At 40.8% G+C, this 22,318-nt stretch overlaps 1 protein-coding gene across 1 annotated transcript in view; it reads left to right on the top strand.

Moving 5' to 3' along the window:
- The window catches only part of LOC128700339 (homeobox protein BarH-like 1b), a 31,468-nt gene extending 18,286 nt beyond the window's left edge, over nt 1–13,182 (top strand). Inside the window, exons 3-4 of the mRNA XM_053793448.2 lie at nt 11,400–11,611; nt 12,703–13,182. Coding sequence (XP_053649423.1) covers nt 11,400–11,611; nt 12,703–13,044 — 554 coding nt within the window. The 3' untranslated portion in view covers nt 13,045–13,182. The remainder of the gene's footprint in view (nt 1–11,399; nt 11,612–12,702) is intronic.
- Nucleotides 13,183–22,318: the final 9,136 nt, after the last annotated feature.

Here is a 22,318-nt window from a genome sequence, read left to right as displayed (position 1 = left end):
CGTTTCCACAATAAAATGTCACATTAGTTGCACTTGTGTCCGTTTATCTAACATATTGTCGGTAATTCTACCAACTTCAACATAATTTTTCTGTACCGGACTAAAGATGCTTACCGTAAAGGCGAAACGTTTTGGAATAAAGATACCTAACTGTTGCACACATGTCATACTTATCAACCTGTCGATACTGTATAACATTTTCATATCCATCTAACGTCTGTTCTGCAACGTGTGTCTTTGATTCAGGTTAGTCCTCGAGACCATGAAGGTCCTACCCTTCCAGTTTGTCTGATATGTTCTGAATAATTAGTGGCTTTCTAGACGACGATACGACCAGTCTTTGATCAGTTTCGTGACTTGATGGTAGTCCTGGCAGGACCGAAATGTCGTTTAGTTTCCATTTCCAATTTGTAGGTTAGATGTGAATCGGTGCAGCCATTGTAGCGTGGATAGCCTGTGGATTGTTCCAGCTGCGATATTGTGGTTTCTTGTGAAATGTTACTATCACGGTATTATGGGTTGGTTGTGAATTGTTCCAGCTGAGATTTTTTTTTCGCCTTTGAGCGAAACACAAGGCAATAGGCCTCTGCTGTAAGCATCTCTCAAGGGCATACATACTCCGAGAGGCGTTTGTGTGTATGTATGTGTGTATCCGTGTGTAGATATATGCCGAAAGTTTAACCCAGTCGCCAATTTACGGCGCCACAAGGACCCAAGTGTTGCTTATAGGATTTAAACGTAATAAACCTACAAAAAATATATTAAGTCTTACTCAGCTTGTCTAGCGGGTATTTTTCTCTTTCAGGGGACCCAGTAACGTCTGTCTAGAACTTTAATTTAGAAGTGTCTTTTGCAGTTCTGTCTGGCCCATGCGGGCTTAGCAGCTATTTTGAATAATAATAATTAACAATAATAGTAATTAGCAATAATAATTAATTAACCAAAAATAAAAAAATGGAAAAATACTACCACTAACAATAATAATAATAATAATAATAATAATAATAATAATAATAATAATAATAATAATAATGATGAGATCGATACCATGCCTAACCCTTCTAGGGTAGGGTAGGTGCCTGAGCCCGAGCCTTTAGCTCATAAGACTGTCATTCCCATTTGCCCCCTTGTGGCGGGGATGGCAGACCAGAGAGGCCTAGCTTGTAGCTAGGCCTGGGGACAGTTGGTCCCAAAGATGAGGAGGTGCTTGTGCCTCCTCCCATGGGAGACTTAGGTCTCAGACACTCCCTAAAGAGGGAGCCAAGGCCGGGCCACCACTTGGAAAAGGCCCGGGCCGGGAGAATACCGGCTAATCTTTAACTAACTAACTAATAATAATGAAAAAATATAACACTAATAATTAATGCTACTGATAATCATTTTCCTATTGTTTTTCTCTTAGTTTTAGTGTCTTCTTACAGCTCACGACCTCAGGGTTTCAGTGAATGACGTTTTCTCTCCACAACTCGCCCTCTAGAAGGGGAAACAGAAGCAGTTTTCGATTTGTAGTTTTGTTTCCAAAAGACTTTTTTTTTTCTTGGGAACTGTTTCAGCCACAGCACTGTATCTTTCTGTCTTGTCTGTTACTAGCTGGTTGATGGAGTTTAAAACCTTTCGGTTGCACTACGATCATTAAGGCTACAAGTTAAACTTTTCACCACCAGAGAAGGATCAGTCAACGCTGGGGAGCTATGACTGATTCTGTGGACCAGGTCTCGTCAAGGACCGATGACTCGTTCTTCGGGTGGACCAGGACTACTCTTAAAGCTATGTAATGCGTCGGGTCATCCAAGAACAGAGAGAGAAGTAAGAATAATAGGCACAGTAAACCTTAGGGTTGTCTCAGATACCCAGAAACAACAGTAACAACAGCAATGAGGAGAAACACGAGACAACAACAGCAGTGAGGAGAAATACGAGACAACAACAGTAATAACAGCAGTGAGGAGAAACACGAGATAACAACAGTGAAGAGGGACACAAGATGCAAAAGTAACAGCATTGAAGACGAACACGAGATAAGAAGTACATTACCAATTACTCAATCTGTCATCCATGCCCCGGGAACCCTTGCTGAGTTCGCTCTGCCGCTGGCGTCCCTGCAGACAGAATAAGTTCAATTAACAGCGTTCACTGATTTATACCCAACGATTTTCAATTGTGCCTACTGGCCCCATGCTCGGCAGGTCCTTCTCAAACCCAAATCCACTAACGAAGATATTTGCCTAGCTCATTTTCAAGGTTGTGGTATATCCTCATGAACTATGCTCATTAATTTGTGTTTGCGAATTTCAGTGAGTACATTTTCGCTTGATTCCTCTCACACAATTTGTTCCCGGTGATTTGTATTTACATGGGTCGAGTCCTGGTTTCAGGTCTTGACTCTTTTTAAGCTTTATTGAACGGTGTGTCATGGTGGCTTTCGCCCTCATGGGGCCTGCCATAACTTTTCTTAAAACTGCGTATAGAGTTTCCATCTTTACATACAGTACATCAGCTGATTTTCTCACCCCTTATTATTATTATTATTTTTATTATTAATAATAACAATTAGGGGTGAGAGAATCAGCTGATGTACTGTACCTCTCCCTCACACACACACACACACACACACACACACACACACACACACACAAACACACACACACACACACACACACACACACACACACACACACAGGTGGACAGAGACAGGATGTTCCAGAGATAGGACACAGAAACAAGGGGTCACAATTGAAAGCTGAAGACTCGGATGAGTCAAAGGGATGTTAGGAAGTATTTCTTCAGTCATAGAGTAGTTAGGAAGTGGAATAGTCTGGCAAGCTATGTAGTGGAGGCAGGAGCTGAGTCTCGACCCCTGCAACCACAATTAGGTGAGTACACACACACACACACACATCGGCCTGACGACACTGGAGGACAGGAGGGTCAGGGGAGACATGATAACGACATATAAAATACTGCGTGGAATAGACAAGGTGGACAAAGACAGGATGTTCCAGGGAGGGGACACAGAAACAAGAAGCCACAATTGGAAGTTGAAGACACAAATGAGTCAGAGAGATATTAGGAAGTATTTCTTCAGTCATAGAGTTGTAAGGCAGTGGAATAGCCTAGAAAATGACGTAGTGGAGGCAGGAACCATACACAGTTTTAAGACGAGGTTTGATAAAGCTCATGGAGCGGGGAGAGAGAGGGCCCAGTAGCAACCGGTGAAGAGGCGGGGCCAAGAGCTAAGACTCGACCCCTGCAACCACAAATAGGTGAGTACAAATAGGTGAGTACACACACACACACACACACACACACACATACACACACACACACACACACACACACACACACACACACGCACACACACACGCACACACATACGCGCACACACTGTACACTGTGTATGTTAGGCTCATACTGGGAGTAGTAATGTCTGAGGATCTCACTTTCAAGGATCACAACAGTGCCACGATCGCACGTGCAAAGAAAATGATAGGATGGATAATGAGAACTTTCAAAACGAGAGATGCCAAGGCCATGATGATCCTTTTCAAATCACTTGTTCTCTCTAGGCTGGAATACTGCTGTACATTAACATCTCCATACAAAGCAGGTGAAATCGCAGATCTAGAGAGTGTACAGAGATCCTTTACTGCACGTATAAGTTCTGTCAAGCACCTTAACTACTGGGAACGCTTGGAAGCACTTGACTTGTACTCGTTGGAACGCAGGAGGGAGAGATATATCATAATCTACACTTGGAAAATCTTGGAAGGAATGGTCCCAAATCTGCACACACAAATCACTCCCTACGAAAGTAAAAGACTGGGCAGGCGATGCAAAATGCCGCCAATAAAAAGTAGGGGCGCCATTGGTACACTAAGAGAAAACACCATAAGTGTCCGGGGCCCAAAACTGTTCAACAGCCTCCCATCAAGCATTAGGGGAATTGCCAATAAACCCCTGGCTGCCTTCAAGAGAGAGCTGGACAGATACTTAGTCAGTGCCGGATCAGCCGGGCTGTGGCTCGTACGTCGGACTGCGTGCGGCCAGCAGTAACAGCCTAGTTGATCAGGCCCTGATCCATCGGGAGGCCTGGTCATGGACCGGGCCGCGGGGGCGTTGATCCCCGGAATAACCTCCAGGTAACCTCCAGGTAACCAGTCTGGAACCCACACCTGGTCAAGCACGTCAAGAAGTTAGAGAAAGTACAAAGGTTTGCAACAAGGCTAGTCCCAGAGCTCAAGGGAATGTCGTACGAGGAAAGGTTAAGGGAAATCGGACTGACGACACTGGAGGACAGAAGGGTCAGGGGAGACATGATAACGACATACAAGATACTGCGGGGAATAGACAAGGTGGACAGAGATAGGATGTTCCAGAAAGGGGACACAGGGACAAGGGGTCACAACTGGAAGCTGAAGACTCAGACGAGTCACAGGGACGTTAGGAAGTATTTCTTCAGTCATAGAGTTGTCAGCAAGTGGAATAGCCTAGCAAGTGAAGTAGTGGAGGCAGGAACCATACATAGTTTTAAGAAGAGGTATGACAAAGCTCAGGAAGCAGAGAGAGAGAGGATCCAGTAGCGATCAGTGAAGAGGCGGGGCCAGGAGCTGAGTCTCGACCCCTGCAACCACAATTAGGTGAGTACAATTAGGTGAGTACACACACACACACACACACACACACGCACACACACACACACACACACACACACACACACACACACACACACACACACACACACACACACACACACACACACACACATACACACATACATACACAGAGCAGCTGTGCCCGGCCACGACATAAAACGTGGGAGGTCCACATCATACCATCCTTCTGCTGGGCACAGAGACCCTCGGGCCATTTTTACACAGATCTCGAAGGGAGAGAAGTGGAAGGGGGAAGGCATGAGTGTGGTCCATGGTAGTGAAAGTAAGATGGCACCATAACCATGGCTAGTGTGAAGTAGGATAATGGAGGTGTCATTATTGTGTCCAGGGTGAGTGTGGTAAGCCTAAAGAAAAGTGTTATACCTTTGATATACCTTTGATGAGTTCCCAGAGTTTTTCTACTCCCGAAGCCCGACCATGGGTCAGACTCGTCTGGTGCTTGCCTGGTCAACCAGACTGTTGCCCTTAAACTTCCCACTACATTACACGGGAATGTGCTAAACTCCTGTGGTAATACAGCGCCTAGGGAATGAGTTATAATTAAATTTGATTCAAGGCAGGGGAGAGAGAGTAACTTGCCTTGTTAAGAGTCTCAGGTTGAAAGTCTTGACTCATGTCATGGCTGCAGTCTATTTCAACAATAATATCAACAATATTTTAATCCTTAACATGTAGATCGAAGGCAAGTCTTCAACCTAGACACATTAAGCGAGACACATCTCTCGCTGTATGTGCACTGAGAGGTGCACACCTCTCTTTGTATATACACTGAGAGATTGCACAGCTCCTCTCGGTGTATATACACTAAAACACACATATCTCGGTGTATATACACTGAAATACACACACGTCATACATTTCACTGAATCTGGTTAAGGAAGATTCACGTTGCATATCATCTATTGCATTCAGTGATATAAGTTAAGCTCTTCAGACTCGGGTTTACAAAGGTGTGTCAGCCATCGCCAGTGCGCTAGTTATCAAATTTACGTAATCAATTACTTTTATATTAGGTTCTTTAATAACTAACCCGAACCCTATCATGAATTATTGTATCAAGATTATATAAGAGATCCAAGAGTTTATTTTGTCGGTCAAGAGTCTATTGACCAACCAACAGAGGTCACATGGTTGCGTTGGTGGGGTAATGGGATTTGAAAGTCATTTCAACCTCCAGCTTAGGGATTAAAGTCTTCTTGTCCAGGACATGTGGCCTCGACGATCCCCGTGTAGTCGATAGGGTTTCTCTCTGAATTCTACTTGGAGTCTACCTGGAGGGTATTCCGGGGATCAATTCCCCCGCGGCCCTGTCCATAACCAGGTTTCCCGGTGGATCAGGGCCTCATCAACTAGCTTGCTACTGCTGGCCGTACATAGTCCGGCACCGACTTTAAGTATCTTTCCGGCTCCCTCTTGAAGACAACCAGGGGTCTATTGGTAATTCCCCTTATTGGTAATTCCCCTGTTGAACAGTCTTGGGCCCCGGACACTTAGTGTTTTTTCTTAGTGTACTAATGGCGCCCCTACTTTTCATTAGGGGTATGTTGCAACGCCTGCCAAGCCTTTTTGCTTTCGCAGGGAGTGATTTGTGTGTGCAGATTAGGGACTACTTCCTCTAGTATTTTCCAGGTGTAGATTATGATGTATCTCTCTTGCCTGCGCTCCAGTGAGTACAGGTGCTTCCAAGCGTTCCCAGATGTTAAGGTGTTTGACGGAACTTATATATGCAGTAAAGATTCTCTGTATATTCTCTAGATCTACAGTTTCACGTGCCTTAAATGGAGATGTTAATGTACAGCAGTATTCCAGCCTAGAGAGAACAAGTGATTTAAAAAGAATCTTCATTGGCTTGGCATCTCTTATCTTGAAGTGTATATAAGGTCACCCTGACATATTACCTGGAGTATACCTGGAGGGTGTTTCGGGGGTCAACGTCCCCTCGATTAATTTATCCTGTCTATCTGGAGTTACTGAGATAAATATTCATTCAATTTTGCTGTTAATTAGGAATATTTAAATGGCATTATTTCATTTAGAAAAAGATTAAGACTCATATTTTTTAAACTTTATTTATTTAATAAAAGCTTATTTAAAATTTGTAAAAGAATGTTCTCAGTATTTTGGTGTTTATCATTAAATATCCCAGTAATAAGATAACTTCGACAACAGTCACCACAGTATATACACTGATGTACACACATGTCAGTGTAGTAGATAGCAGTCACCACAGTATATACACTGATGTACACACATGTCAGTGTAGTAGATAGCAGTCACCACAGTATATACACTGATGTACACACATGTCAGTGTATATACACTGTCGATATTGAGATAAACACTTGCGTTCCAGATGTGGCCTCTATCTCTCTCTCTTGCCCGGTGGGCATGGGTTCACGGGGACGGGCTGGAGGGGGCGTATATCACACCAGCTGTGGGCGTGGATGCGTTGTTGGTTGTGTTTAATGTTGTTTTGTAAGTGTCAAACACTTTTGGTGCCCTGGGGGGAGCGGGGAGGAGCGGGGAGTGGTGGGGAGAGGCGGGGGGGAGCGGGGAGGAGCAGGGAGTGGCGGGGAGAGGCGGGGAGGAGCGGGGAGGGGCGCCTCGAAGCTGAACAAATAAGCGGCTACCATCATTACCCTCAGTTTGTGGCCGCCACTACTCCTCTTCTTCCCCCTCTTCTTCCTCCTCCTCTTCTTCCTCCTCCTCTCCTTCCTCTTCCTCCTCTCTTCATCTTCCCGTTAAAACAAAATCTTCCTACTACTCTTCATAGTCTTTTTTTCTCCACATGCCTCTTCTTTTCTTTATTTTCTTCCTTTTTATATCATCTTGTATATGTGAGAACATTTCAATCTCTATAGAGCTTTATCAAATCATGTTTCACTCTATATAGAGCTTTATCGAGTTATGTCAGCGTAGAGCGTTATCAAGTCATGTTTCACTCTGTAGAACTTAAGTCATGTTTCACTCTGTAGAACTTAAGTCATGTTTCACTCTGTAGAACTTAAGTCATGTTTCACTCTGTAGAACTTAAGTCATGTTTCACTCTGTAGAACTTAAGTCATGTTTCACTCTGTAGAACTTAAGTCATGTTTCACTCTGTAGAACTTAAGTCATGTTTCACTCTGTAGAACTTAAGTCATATTTCACTCTGTAGAACTTAAGTCATGTTTCACTCTGTAGAACTTGAGTCATGTTTCACTCTGTAGAACTTAAGTCATGTTTCACTCTGTAGAACTTAATCAAGTCATGTTTCACTCTGTGTAGAATGTCATCAAGGCATGTTTCACTGTGTATAGTGCTTTATCAAGTCACGTTTCACTCTATATAGAGCTTTATCAAGTTACATTTCACTCTGCGTAGTGTTATCGTCATGCTTCACTGTGTAGAGCTTTATCAAGTTATATTTCACTGTGTAGAGCTTTATCAAGCTCAGATCCATGTAGAGCTTTATCGAGTTGCTTTACTTTGCACAGAGCTTTATCAAGCTGTTTTTCTTCTCGGTGTAGAGCTTTATCGAGTCATATTTTATTCTGTGTAGAGCTTTATCATGTTTCACTCTATGTAGAGCTTTATCATGTTTCACTGTATAGAGCTTTATCATGTTTCACTCTGTGTAGAGCTTTATTAAATGTTTCACTGTGTAGAGCTTTGTCAAGTCATGTTTCACTTTGTGTAGAGCTTTATCAAGTCACGTTTCACTCCCTGTAGACCTTTATCAAGTCATGTTTCACTCTGTGTAGAGCTTTATCAAGTCATGTTTCACTCTGTATAGAGCTTTATCAAGTCATGCTTCACACTGTGTAGAGCTTTATCAAGTCATGTTTCACTCTGTATAGAGCTTTATCAAGTCATGTTTTACTCTGTATAGAGCTTTATCAAGTCATGCTTCACACTGTGTAGAGCTTTATCAAGTCATGTTTCACTCTGTGTAGAGCTTTATCAAGTCATGTTTCACTCTGTGTAGAGCTTTATCAAGTCATGTTTCACTCTGTGTAGAGCGTTATCAAGTCATGTTTCGCTCTGTGTAGAGCTTTATCAAGTCATGTTTCACTCTGTGTAGAGCTTTATCAAGTCACAATTCCATAACTCATGATTTTCGTAAAATTCCCTCGATGTTTTCCACTATTTCTCTCTTTTCCTGACTTGTCAGTATGTACCCCCACCTGACGCACGAGCCTCGCATCATGTATGTTACATGTCAGTGTCTAGTGCTAGCTATGAATAAACGTTAGTTTGATAGCCCTATTTAGCACCCCGTATCTATCCTGTGGGCAGTAGTCACCCCCATCCCATCCTGTGGGCGGTAGTCACCACATACCCATCCTGTGGGAGGTAGTCACTCCCATATCCACCCTGTGGACGGTAGTCATCCCATTTTCATGCTGCAGGTGGTAGTCAAAATATTATAGAGATATATAATGGATCAGAGAATGGGCCCCAACATTTACCTAGACGAACATGTAACAGTAAGACATCTGGAACAACATTTTGGCAGGCATCTGGAACAACATTTTGGCAGGAACACTACTGTGGTTGGAACAGTTCTCTTTGTGTGTGATTGAGCTAGTTGTGTACTGTGTTTTATTGTGTGTGACGGTGGTAGTTGTGTATTGTGTTTTACTGTGTGTGACGTCTGTCACCTTAGCAAATTATAGCGGTAATGAAGTATTTATATAATAAATTAAGTAACCATATTAGCGAGTTCGTTACACTTTGAATTCAGCCTCATAGGCATTACTCTGAAGGATGTACCAAATGTAATGTCACCTATAAAGAGATGTATAAAGCTTATTTTACTCAAGATTATGGAGAAAAAACAAACGGTGTGAAATAACCTTTAACTGGGACAAAGTTTTGCTGTGCAGAGCTCTATTAAGCCATGATAAAGCTCTATAGAGTGAGTAGTCGTTCAAATAAAAGCTGCGATGTGTCTTTTTCTTCACTATTGTCAGCAGGAAGCCATTTGGATTCACCCAGAATTGTCTGCTTCTGTGAACAAGAAGAGGTAACTAAACAAACTGAGATGTAAGATGGGATTCTTGGGTAGGTTGCGCCAGCTCTAGCCCAGTCTGCCCATACACACACACACACACACACACACACACACACACACACACACACACACACACACACACTTGGAAAGTTATAAAGACGTCGCAGTTGGCGATAAACGCCCTCAGTATTTAACACATCTTAGGCAAACAACGACGAGAAACGGAGGCAGTCAAGGTGACAGTGTGTAAACAAAGTTGTCCAGTGCTCTTGTGCAAGTCTGTTGGACATGCGAGAAAGCTTTCTTATTGACAACACTGGAGCTGCTACTGTATAAGCGTCTACCCTTATCTTATATTGGTATTTTTTTGTGGGAGGGAGAAAATCAACCTCATTGTTCGTCACATCCATCATAGATGTTGGCGTTTATTCACCACATCCATCACATACGATGTTTTTTTATTCATTCTCTTTTGCACTGAATGGTTTCCCTTGTCATATTCCATCAAATGGGACGGTATCCAAGCATTCTCCAATAACACTGGTTTCCTGGAGAATAACACTGGTTTCCTTGTCATTGTTCATCACATAGGATGGTTTTTTTTCCCTATTATACTCCACATAGGATGGTTTTTTCCCTATTATACTCCACATAGGATGTTTTTTCCCTATTATACTCCACATAGGATGGTTTTTTCCCTATTATACTCCACATAGGATGGTTTCCCAATGCATACTACATTAGAAAAGATGTTTTATTAACATTATTAAATAAACTATAGTGTGTCACGACTGCTGGCTCAGCTATTGAACACTGTCAGCGGATCTGGGGCTTATACAGTGGCATTTTCTTTCCTTGACGCGACCCACAAGAGTTATCTCATACCACAAAGCTACCTATTGTTTGCTGCTGGGTGAAGGGTCACAGCACCTTTAATCCCCGGACGAGGCCTGGGGCTCGAACCCGAAACTTTTGTTTCACGTTAGTTTAAGAGGACAGCCACGCATGCACATTCCCTATGGGACACTCTCAATGTGCTTTCTTTCAAGCGAGTCAGCTACCACATCAGCACACACACAGTTACCATTAGCAGAGGATTTATTGGCTATGGTGGTGGTTAATGGTGCTTGTGAGCAGACGACCCAGAGGCGAGGATAACCACGTGGGTTACGACCTGGGGATGTTTATCACGAATGGCCGGAGTTAGTCTGCACACAGGGGGAGCTGTGATTGCTAGAGAACAAACAGTTTACACGTTTCTGTCAGCGTTTTGAGTCATTGGCGCTTGTTTATAGCTCATCCCCAGAATGGTAGGTTAATCTAAGGTTCTCTCTGGGCTTCGCTCAGCTCGTCTTTCCCCTGCATGGCAAAATTAGACGAAGAAAAACGGAAGGTGCATCGGAGAAGGCAAGCCATGTTTGAAACAATGTTTACCAGCCTCTCGTAGGAGGCGAACATTTATACAGTTTTATTAGGCTATAGCGTTTCATCAGTCACCGCTATTAGCGCCACATGAACCGTGGCTGCAAACATTTGGGGCACCCACACGCCAATACCACCAATGATAAAAGTTATCTATGGAAAACAGGAATAAATTTAGGGCTTTAAAATAAAGTAGCGAAATATAAACTGAACTTTATTTACCCCTCTCAACCCCTCAAGGAAGGCTCCTTGATGCCAGTGAGAGGCATTGTGTATCATTTTTGTAATACGTTTTTATGTTCTGGCAGTGTACGGTGGAGGCGCAGGCGGCAGCAGCAATAGACACGAAGGAGTGGGCGTGACCACGGGCAGCCACGGACGCCGGAAGAGGACGTGGACACGGGCGGTGTTCAGCAACCTGCAGAGGAAGGGGCTGGAGAAGAGATTCCAACTGCAGAAGTATATCACTAAGCCCGACCGAAGGCAGCTGGCTGCCACCCTCGGTCTCACAGACGCTCAGGTGGGTGTGGTCACCATCTGAACTCTGGTGTAAGATTAACGTTACTGACTTAGATTATTATTTCCTTTTTAGGGATGCCAGTAAGGATTTGTTTTTCCCCCTTTTTCCAAGATTTCCATATGATAACTTTTGAACGCCTTTTCTAATTCAAACTATCCTCTTAGAGGAAGATTATAACTGGTAATGAGATGAATAGATGCCGGTTCCCTAATTTTATGGAAAAATTGTGAAATTGGTTTCCATGTGAAAACTTGACACTTCTCCCTATTGGTTTCGAATTTCGCATGGTTCAGAATTTAACTGAACGGTGTAAGTGCCAATTTCATTTAAAAATTTTGTATTTGTTTTGTACAATAGTCTCACATTATGCTTGAACAACTTCAGACTGACAACAATGATGTATGTAGCCCGACTTGTGCAGGTACAAAGTTACCAATATTATTTAAAAAAAAGTGAAAACTACTGTATTTCTATGCTATAACTGGAGAGTTCTCTTTCTAACCGGTTTCAAACTTCGAGTGCTGGTGTATTTGGTGCTACTTTGGTTTGTTATCTACATGTCATGAATCTACTTTGTTATGCGATCTACACCTTATATTGCAATCAACACGGTACCTAACCTAGGTACCGCGTTGATTGCAATATAAGGTGTAGATCGCAATGTAAGTGTAGATATTTTCCTTGTAGATGACAAGCCAAAGTAGCACCTGTGAATTTTTATAGAAATGAAAAATCAAATTGGTTTTGGACTGTGTAAGTCCCAATCTGCCAATTTTGCTAAAGAAATGAAGAAAGGGTTATGAAAGTTTTTATTTTTTTAAATGTTATACTCTAGCATATTTTCTATAAGAGAAGTGATTTTAGTTTCATTGAGATCAGTCGACTGGATTCCGTGATATGAGAAACTTAGGCTTAACTAATTTAGTGTAAAAGTCCACGGGCCTCGCTAGGTTATTTTCTTCTGATAGGTCTAATTATTTTTAAGCTGAACTCCGGCTTCTGGGCCTCTTTAGGGTATTGATCTACGGCTACCTGCCTAGCTTGGGATAATAGACCTACTACAATGCTTCTCTATTCTTATGTTTCCTCAGGTTAAAGTTTGGTTCCAGAACCGAAGGATGAAGTGGCGTCATGCAGAGCTGAAGAAACGGGAGCAGCAGCAGCAACAGCAGCAGCAACAGATGCAGCAACAGATGCAACAACAAGAGGGGAACCAGTTGGAACAAGGCGAAGGGACTAGAAGAGCAGAGGAGGTGGATGAAGAGGAGGAAGGAGAGGAAGAGGAGGAGGAGGTAGTGTTGGGGGACCATGGTATGTCTTGTCTGGAGGGACGAGACGAAGATGATGATGATGACGATGATGATAATGATGATGATATCGACATGGGAAGAGGCACAGCTGATGAGACCATAGGGGAAATAAATGTAGTTTAAGGCAAAAATAATAGCCTTAACATATGTTAACAGAGAAATTATGTAAATCGATGCCCTTTGATGCTACAAAACAACAGTAGTGACCACAACACATCCTGTGCTAACTTCTGTGTCACAAAACAAATGTGTATATTTGTGTATATATACTGAAATGCGTATTTCTAAGTGTAAATATGGTGAGAAGTGTGTAACATTCAGTGTATATATAGTGAAGAGTTTACTTTAATCCCTGATTTAGGTATTAGAGTAGCCTTGACTGGTGGTGTGAAGGTTACATTCGGTCTTAATGACCCTCGTGTAGTCAATAGGCTTGAAACCCCATAAGCAGTGTTATTTAGAGCAGAGAAGTGAAATAGAAGAGGACACTTGCAGATATTGAGGAATAAAATCAAACGGGTTATTTTTCTTCTTACGCTGAAACAGCCTCTTCCAAAGACGCTAAAATAAAATAAAAATTAAAATGTGCACAAACCACGGGACTTATTATTTTAGCAAAACTGCTGACTCAGGTGATGTATGTATATGGATGGAGGCAGTCTACCTGGAGGTCATTATTTTAGCAAAACTGCTGACTCAGGTGATGTATGTATATGGATGGAGGCAGTCTACCTGGAGGTCGTTCCGGAGGTCAACGCCATCGCGGCCCGTCCCCGACCAGGCCTCCTGGTAAATCAGAGCCCGAGTAACCACTTCGTTACTACTGGCCGCACGCAATCCAACGTACGAGCCACAGCCCGGCTCTCGGGCACTGACTTTAGGTATCTATCTAGTTCTTGAAGACAGCCAGGGGTTTGGCAGAGGTGCCTTGTCATCACCACCAAAATTTACTTTTGTCCAGAGGTTTGATTTTACGAAGAATTTTGTGTAGGTTTTTAACGTAGTTTGTGCAAGGGGCAAGCACAGGGGTTTAATGCATCGCTGATTACATACGCATTGTTATTACACTCTCCAAAACTATACACACGCCCTATTCCTTTTCCATTCCATTATTTACATTATCATACAGAAAAAATAACCAATATCTCTCCTGATCCTCTGTTAATGCTATACGACACCTCATCAAGAATGCTGACTACATTTTTTCTCTCAGATTTATATTCATAATTAGTATGCTATTGTAAAAACATGAAAATTTCCAAAATTATAAATTATTGTACTATAAAAGGTGTGTGTAGGGTTTCTCGCAAATGAAAACCACTAAAAATTAATGAAAATTCGTCTTGTGGTGCTTATTTTTGAGTATACCGTTTTTTATTTTATGAAAGGAATAAACTGCTCCAGTTTTTATGTTTGGGGCCAATAATTGCCAAAAATAGTAAATATGCTCCAGTGAGTGTGACATAACACCTCAACACAGGTTGTATGGCCGCTGAGATTAATATATATATATATATATATATATATATATATATATATATATATATATATATATATATATATATATATATATATATATATATATATATATATATATATATATATATATATATATATATATATATATATATATATATTTATATTATATATACATATTCGTGCCGAATATGTAAAACTGGTCAATTAGCAATAACTCATTTATAATTAAGCCCTTTCTGATCGACACCATGCCTAACCCTTCTAGGGTAGGGTAGGTGCCTGAGCCCGAGCCTTTAGCTCATAAGACTGTCATTTCCATTTGCCCCCTCGGGGCGGGGATGGCAGACCAGAGAGGCCTAGCTTGTGGCTAGGCCTGGGGACAGTTGGTCCCAAAGATGAGGAGGTACTTGTGCCTCCTCCCATGGGAGACTTAGGTCTCAGATACTCCCTAAAGAGGGAGCCAAGGCCGGGCCACCACTTGGACAAGGCCCGGGCCGGGAGAATACCGGCTAATCTTTAACTAACTAACTAAGCCCTTTCTAAATTTTTCCCTTGTACGTTTAAAGATATATTTTTTTCATTAATGTTAATGTAAAAAAATTTAATTTTGCTCCAAAAGAATCTTAGAAAACTTACCTAACCTTATTATAACAAGAACAATTTATTTTAGCCTAACCCAACTAAATATATTTTAGATTTGTTTACAGTAATTTAATACTAAACAAACACAGTGAAATAATTTTTTTTCGTTAGGTTCAGAATGATTTTGGCGAAATTATTACATACAAATTTTCACTTGACCTATATGGCAAGATGAGCGTTGCTATTAAAGCCAAGATCGCAAGTTCTGCCTATTCGGCACGACATATATATATATATATATATATATATATATATATATATATATATATATATATATATATATATATATATATATATATATATATATATATATATATATATATATATATATATATATATATATTTGAGAATAAGTCCCTTATAATAATAATAATTTATGTACAGTATGGAAGCTGGCAGAGATGTGTCTTGATCTGTGTGATGCTGTTATGATGACATGAATATTCCCTGTACCTCGATTTATGTTAGTTCATGTGTGATAAGTTTGTGATGTACATCTTTTTTTTTTAATATAAACAGATCTCTGACGTCATGTATATTTTGCCTCACTGATGTCCAGTTTATATTTGCCCACTATGAGTTACGGATTTCTAAGTGTACCTTTGTTTTATTCATGGGGAGAGCTAAACCCGTAGGGCCGGCAGTGGTGGACCTACTTTTCTGGGGCCCTGAAGCTTAAACTGTTATGCGGGGCCCCTTCTCATACAGTAGACCCAAAATTTTTAAGCAATGTGGACTAAAGTGGCTTCTGGGGACCCTCCGGGATTAGGGGCCCTTTTATTTAAGCATACTTACAGAGGTACAAAAAATACAGGTAAGAGCAGCATGCCAAAGCCACTTATATGCATAGCATTACGGGCTGGCTTAAAATTAACTTAAGATTAACTAAGCAATGATGAAATCAGTGATAAATCATTATTGTAAACAGATAACTATAAAGTACAAATGAGTATTACAAAGACAGGTCATATGGTTGCATGCATTGCTGTACATTCAGTCGAATGGAGTATTCTGTTAGTAGTGTATTTAAAAAAATAATAAAGTTAGATTGGGTCCTAGGTTTAACATTTGTGTGATATAATTGTGAGTAACATATAGGATATACAATTTATAAGGTTCAGTTATTCAGTATTTATTTGGTTTTGAGTGAGTAAGTGATCTTTGAGAAGAGACTTGAATTTATAAACAGGTAGTGTTTCTTTTATATTTACAGGTAATGAATTCCAGAATTTAGGGCCTTTTATGTGCATTGAGTTTTTGCATAGCGTGAGATGGACACGAGGAACATCAAAGAGTGATCTGTGCCTTGTGTTATGGTCATGTGTTCTGTTGAGGTTGGCAAGGAGATGTTTGAGGGGAGGGTTAATATCAGAGTTAAGTGTTCTATGTATGTAATAGGTGCAATAATAAGTATGGATGTTTTGTATGGTGAGTAGGTTGAGTGTTTTGAATATTGGTGGAGTGTGTTGCCTGTAGTGAGAATTTGTTATCATTCTAACTGCAGCCTTTTGTTGGGTAATTAGTGGTCTGAGATGGTTAATTGTTGTTGAGCCCCATGCACAAATTCCATAGGTGAGATAGGGGTAAATAAGAGAGTGATAAAGGGCCAGGAGGGCTGACTGTGGAACATAGTACCGTATCTTCGATAGTATGCCTACAGTCTTGGAAATTTTCTTAGAAATTTGTTGTATATGTGTATGAAATTTGAGTCTATTATCGAGGTGGATTCCTAGGAATTTTCCCTCTGTTAGCTTTGTGATAGGTGATCCGTTTATTGTTATGTTAAGAGGTACATCTGTAGCTCTGTTACCAAACTGAATGAAGTAGGTTTTGTCAATGTTTAGTGTAAGTTTGTTAGTCCTCATCCAGGTAGATATTTTCTGTAATTCAGTGTTTACAGTATTGGCTAGCGTGACTGGGCTCGGGTGAGAGAAGACGTATGTAGTGTCATCTGCAAAAAGTGTGGGTTTGAGTAATTGTGAAGCATTTGGTAGGTCATTTATGTATAGGAGAAAGAGAAGAGGGCCAAGGACACTTCCCTGTGGGACACCAACTGTAATTGGTTGTGCGGAAGAGCTTGCCCCATTTGCGTACACATATTGGCTTCTGTTGCTGAGGTAAGACTTGAGGTAGTTGAGGGAGTGCCCTCTAATACCATAGTGTGACAATTTTACGTGGAGCAAGTCATAGTCAACTGTATCAAAAGCTTTACGTAAGTCAATGAAGATCCCCAGTGGGACTTCCTTTTTCTCTATTGCAGTGTATATATGTTCTAGCATGTGTATAATAACATCATTAGTATTTTTATTAGGCCTGAATCCAAATTGGCAGGGGTTGAGAATGTTTTGGGAGATGAGGTAGGAGTAGATTCGTTTATGAATTAATTTTTCGAAGATTTTTGAGAGAGGGTGTAAATTGGATATTGGCCTATAGTTATTCAACTCTGGTCTCCTCCTTTATGGATCGGGGTGACCCTTGCTATTTTGAGAACTGTAGGGAAGGTGGAGGATTCAATGGACTTGTTAAAGAGTGTTGCAATGATTGGTGATAGTACTTGTGACGCTTTTTTGTATATAAAGGGTGGTAAGGTATTTAAATCTCCTGCCTTGTTTTTCAGTGCGTTGATAATAAGGGAGACTTCGTATGGGTTAGTCGGAGCTAGGAACAGTGTGTTCGGGTAGTTGCCAGTGAGGTAGTCATTTGGTGGGGTATCTGAGCTTGGGATTTTATTGGCAAGGTTTTGACCCATAGTGGAGAAGAAATCATTTAGTCTGCTGTTTCTGTTGGTGGGAGTTGGGGTTCATCTGATTTTGCTAATTTTATTTCGCTATGTCGTGATATCTTTTTTGTTCCCAGAATTTCTGATAGGGTCTTCCAGGTCTTTTTTATATCACCTCGTAAGTTGGATAATCTGTTCTCATAATACAATTTTTTTTGCCCTTCTTATCAGGCTGGTTAGGATTGACGAGTAACGTTTTGTTTGGTCTCTGGTTATGTGACCCATTCTGTACTGTTTTTCATATCGGTGTTTTGTATTTATGGATTTGAGAATGCTGGGTGTTAGCCAGGGACTGTTCAGTCTCTTAGCTGTCATCTGTTTAGTTTTTTTAGGGCAGTGCTTGTTATAAAGGTATTGGGTCTTTTTTAGAAAATTATTAAAACATTCGTCAGTATCTGTATAGATTTCTAGCTCAGTGTGCCAGTCAATGTTTGTTACTGCTGTTGTGAAGTTATTAATGGCTGCCTCATTGTGAAGTCTGAAGGTGACTTTAGTAGTGTCTTGGGGTAGTTTACCAAGAGTTGTTATGAGGAAAGTAGGGTAGTGGTCTGTGGTATTATCTGTAATTATGCCTGATTTTAAAGGGGATATGGTGTTGGTCCAGATGTGGTCAAGTAGGGAAACACTAGTCTCTGTAACTCTTGTAGGTTTTGTTACTGTTGGTAGCAACATGCAGTTACTCATTGTGTTTGTGAATTCAGTAACGTGTGGGTCCTGGTCTTGCAGGAGATTTATATTGAAGTCACCTGAGAGTAGTAAGTGATCTTTGTTCATGCGTGCATCAGTTATCATACTTCCTAGGTTTTGACTAAATTGGCTAATGTTTGATTGTGGAACTCTGTAGATGTTTATCACTGTGAGAGGTTTTTGTAGGTATTTGGATTTGAATTTAGCTATTATATATTCCCCATGTTCATCCCTTGTGCAAGTATTAGTGATACATTCTAGTTGGTCTGAGTAGTATAAGCTTAAGCTTCATTACTTTCATAGTAGATCCTACGGTAGGGGTCAAATAAGCTTGGAAAATGCGTTCTAATCAGATTCGATCAAAAGGAAAGGGAGGACTCAATTCCTTGGATCAAGAGTCCTTTTGTGGAAAACTACATTTACCTGGATGTATCTCATTAGATACTACCAGTAAATGGTAACAAAGATAATTATTATTTATCAAAGCTACAGAGACAAGTAGGAATTTTTAGGACACCTAGGTCGCAAAAAATGTCCCCCTTCGATACCTACCATACTCTATCTCTCCACAAGTTGCTCTAGACCTATATTAATTGCAAATGAAATGTACATCACCAGGAATTCTGGTAAAATTTAATATAAATTTGTGGACTGTATATTAAAATTAATAAATGATTACATATACACATATAACAGAAGGAGAATTTATAATCATAACACTCACCAATTAGTCTGGAGATTACTGTGTATCATGTACAGAAACCCACTCTGCCTATTTATGAAGAAAAACTGGCCAGAATTCTAACATAAATTAGACACTTAGCTGAAGTTCCTGAAGCTGTCCTGTCCATCTGCTGCTCAAATTATGCAGGACTGCACATCCAACAATTTTGGCTCCTATTTGAGAGGTTTTAAGCCCAATATAACCCCTAGAGCGACGAAAATTATACCTTTCACTAGAGTGCCTGTACCACATTCAAAAAACAATGGCGACTCCCCCTGCTCGTCAGCGCAGGCGCAGAGCTTCCCTCTCGGTTCACTTCTCCAAAACTACACTTTAGAGCAAAGTAATGCATTGATCAGGCATACTTACATTATAAAACTATACAGCACAAATTTTGGGAAATTAGATTATACACCTTTACTTCCATCGAGGCACCTCCATTGGCGGCCAGCCTTTCTAAAGAAAATGTATATACAAATGCATCTATTTGACTTTTTATATTTATGGGGAAGCACTGAACCTGTAGGGGCCGTACAATGCTGGGGGAATGGAAGGTAATAGGGTTCGATCCATGGAAGGGGAGGATAGCTCCATTTCCATGGATCAAGAGCCTTTTACCGGCATCAAGGCACCTCCCTCACAGTAAATCCGTACGGGTCATGCTGTTGTAACTTGACTGGTTCAGAACGGACCGAAATCTCGTCATAAGATTCCTGAGATCTTTTCGTATATAGCACCTAGCAACTTACAATGACTAATTTTTTTCCTCTGGAGAAATACGTCGGTGTTCTGCGGAAAACCGCCCAGAGAAAAAAATTGCTGCAGATATGCTCAAACCAATTTAACACTCACTTGAAAATAAACATTCACAACACCGTGGCTGGAACAAAACAAATATTTATTATTATTACAATCAGAACTAAGCGCTAAACCCACGAGGGCCATACAACGCTGAACGAAAAAAATAACCTACACTTGGGAGCCTTGAAACAGTGACTATTGACTAAGGGACTTTCTATAAAGTACTTTATATTAGTCAGTCGCCTTAACTGTATAATCCCTGTGGGTTTAGCGCTTCCCCTTGATAATAATAATTATATATATGGAAACTCGCTGTCATCCACCGGCAGTAAATTGGTGTCATCTAATCAGATTGAGCGTTGCTTCAGCATCCCTTCAGCTAGGGGAAGGGGGGTGCATTCATACTCGTGTAGGGTTCTTGATTTAAGGAATTGGGGGTACCTTCCTCTTCCTTAGATGAAACCTGATCGCCTTCCATTCCCCAGGCGCTGTAAGGCTCCCCTAAGGGTTTAGCTTGCCCCAGTGACTAGCGATTTGTGTATTAGCCTAAGGGTCAGACTGGACCAATAAGCTGCGGCGTCTCAGGCCATTCAGCTAGGCAGGTGGAGTTGCTGGTTTGTGGCGACAACACGCCAGTGTAGTGACAGGAGGAGTGACAGGAGGGTGTTTACTCCATGTTCCACAACACTCCAGTGTAGTGACGGGAGGGTGTCTACGCCAGGACGCTCCATTACGTGCTCTAACACCGGCTAAGACATACTAAAGTGAAAATGTAGAACATGATTGGTATATAATACCGACAAGATGAAGAATTAGACACATATGCAACATCTGGGTATATTTATTTCAAGAATACTATGCTCTTCAACTCCAGCGCTGTATAGTCCTTGTGGCTTAGCGCTTCTTTTTGATTATAATAATAATAATCTTCAACTCCAAGGCCGAGGGACTGATTACCTCATCTTTCGTATACAATTCTTCACATTATGTCCTTGTAGTATATTATAAAGGTACTGGTTGGCGATACGTCTACAAATAATACCCAGGTGTTGCACATGTCTAATTCTAAATCATACAGTGAAAATCATTTTTTTTTAAAGCGATTTCTTTGATTTTTTTCTCAGCTTCTTACTTTTAAGCTCCCCAGAATGAAATCCTGGTTGCTCTTCTGTGCTCTAAGGTAGTGTAACCATTTGATTACTGTGTAAAGCTCTACCATGGAACAGAGGAAGCTCCTTTAATTACTAGTTAGGTAAAAGGACACAAGTGCAACTAATGTGACATTTTATTGTGGCAACGTTTTGCTCTCCAGGAACTTAACGGCTTAACATGTCGGTAATTCTACCAACATAATTAGAATTTTGGGGGGGGGGGGCTTGATGCTGGTGCAGGGCTTTTCATCCAAGGAATTTGAGCTATTCTTCCCATGGATCAAAACTGTTTACCTCAATCTCAGTCATGTGTTGTGTGATCCGGTGAATTTGTTGATTGCAGGTTACAAGTAATGTTAAGTTCATCATCCCTTAAATATTGCAGGGTGAAGTGCGCGCTATGATCTAAAGGCTCTTGATCCAAGTAATTGGCGTTATCCTTCCTTTGGATCGGGTTTTGTTTCCAAAAGTTCCAGTTAGTGGGGTCACCCTGTAACACGACCAGGAGAGACGTCATACATAATGTGTTTAAAATACTACCACCACGCAGACCTTAATGGAGGGTCCTTGATGCCTATGAGGGGTTCTTGATCTAAGGAACTGAACCTGAACTACTTTGGATTGAACCTGATTCTCCCATTCTACCAGGTGTTGTAAAACCCCATAAGAGTTTAACTTGCTTTATTTATTCTTCATTATACTATTCATAATAGTAATAAAGCGCATGGGGAATGTATACACTTAATGTTGCGTATCCTTCACAGTATATTCACTGAGAGTTTACTTTAATCTTTATTTAGGGGAGTATTAATGTTAGTCTACATAAGTTTTAATAATTACCTTAGTCTACCATAATTAATCTGGTAACTAAATTCTGTAGAGCCTAACTTTTTCCTTCTAATATTATTTTTAGTTGCATCACTTACGAATACACGTACAACCTATTGACTAATTCTCATTGCAGTCTATGTACACTAAGCTACTTATATCATCCTTATCAAAGTTTACTTTGGTTATCAGTACTGTATTTTTCTTTGATAGTTCAGTTTAGCTTACTTTTTTTTTTTACAGTACTGCTGACTTGATAATATATAAGTTACTAACTTAAAAAATACCACATATGAAGTTTTTTAG

This window comes from Cherax quadricarinatus, chromosome 71, assembly GCF_038502225.1.
Source record: "Cherax quadricarinatus isolate ZL_2023a chromosome 71, ASM3850222v1, whole genome shotgun sequence".
Taxonomy (NCBI): domain Eukaryota; kingdom Metazoa; phylum Arthropoda; class Malacostraca; order Decapoda; family Parastacidae; genus Cherax; species Cherax quadricarinatus.
The sequence above is the reverse complement of the archived record's forward strand: the minus strand, read 5'-3'. Positions and strand labels throughout refer to the sequence as shown.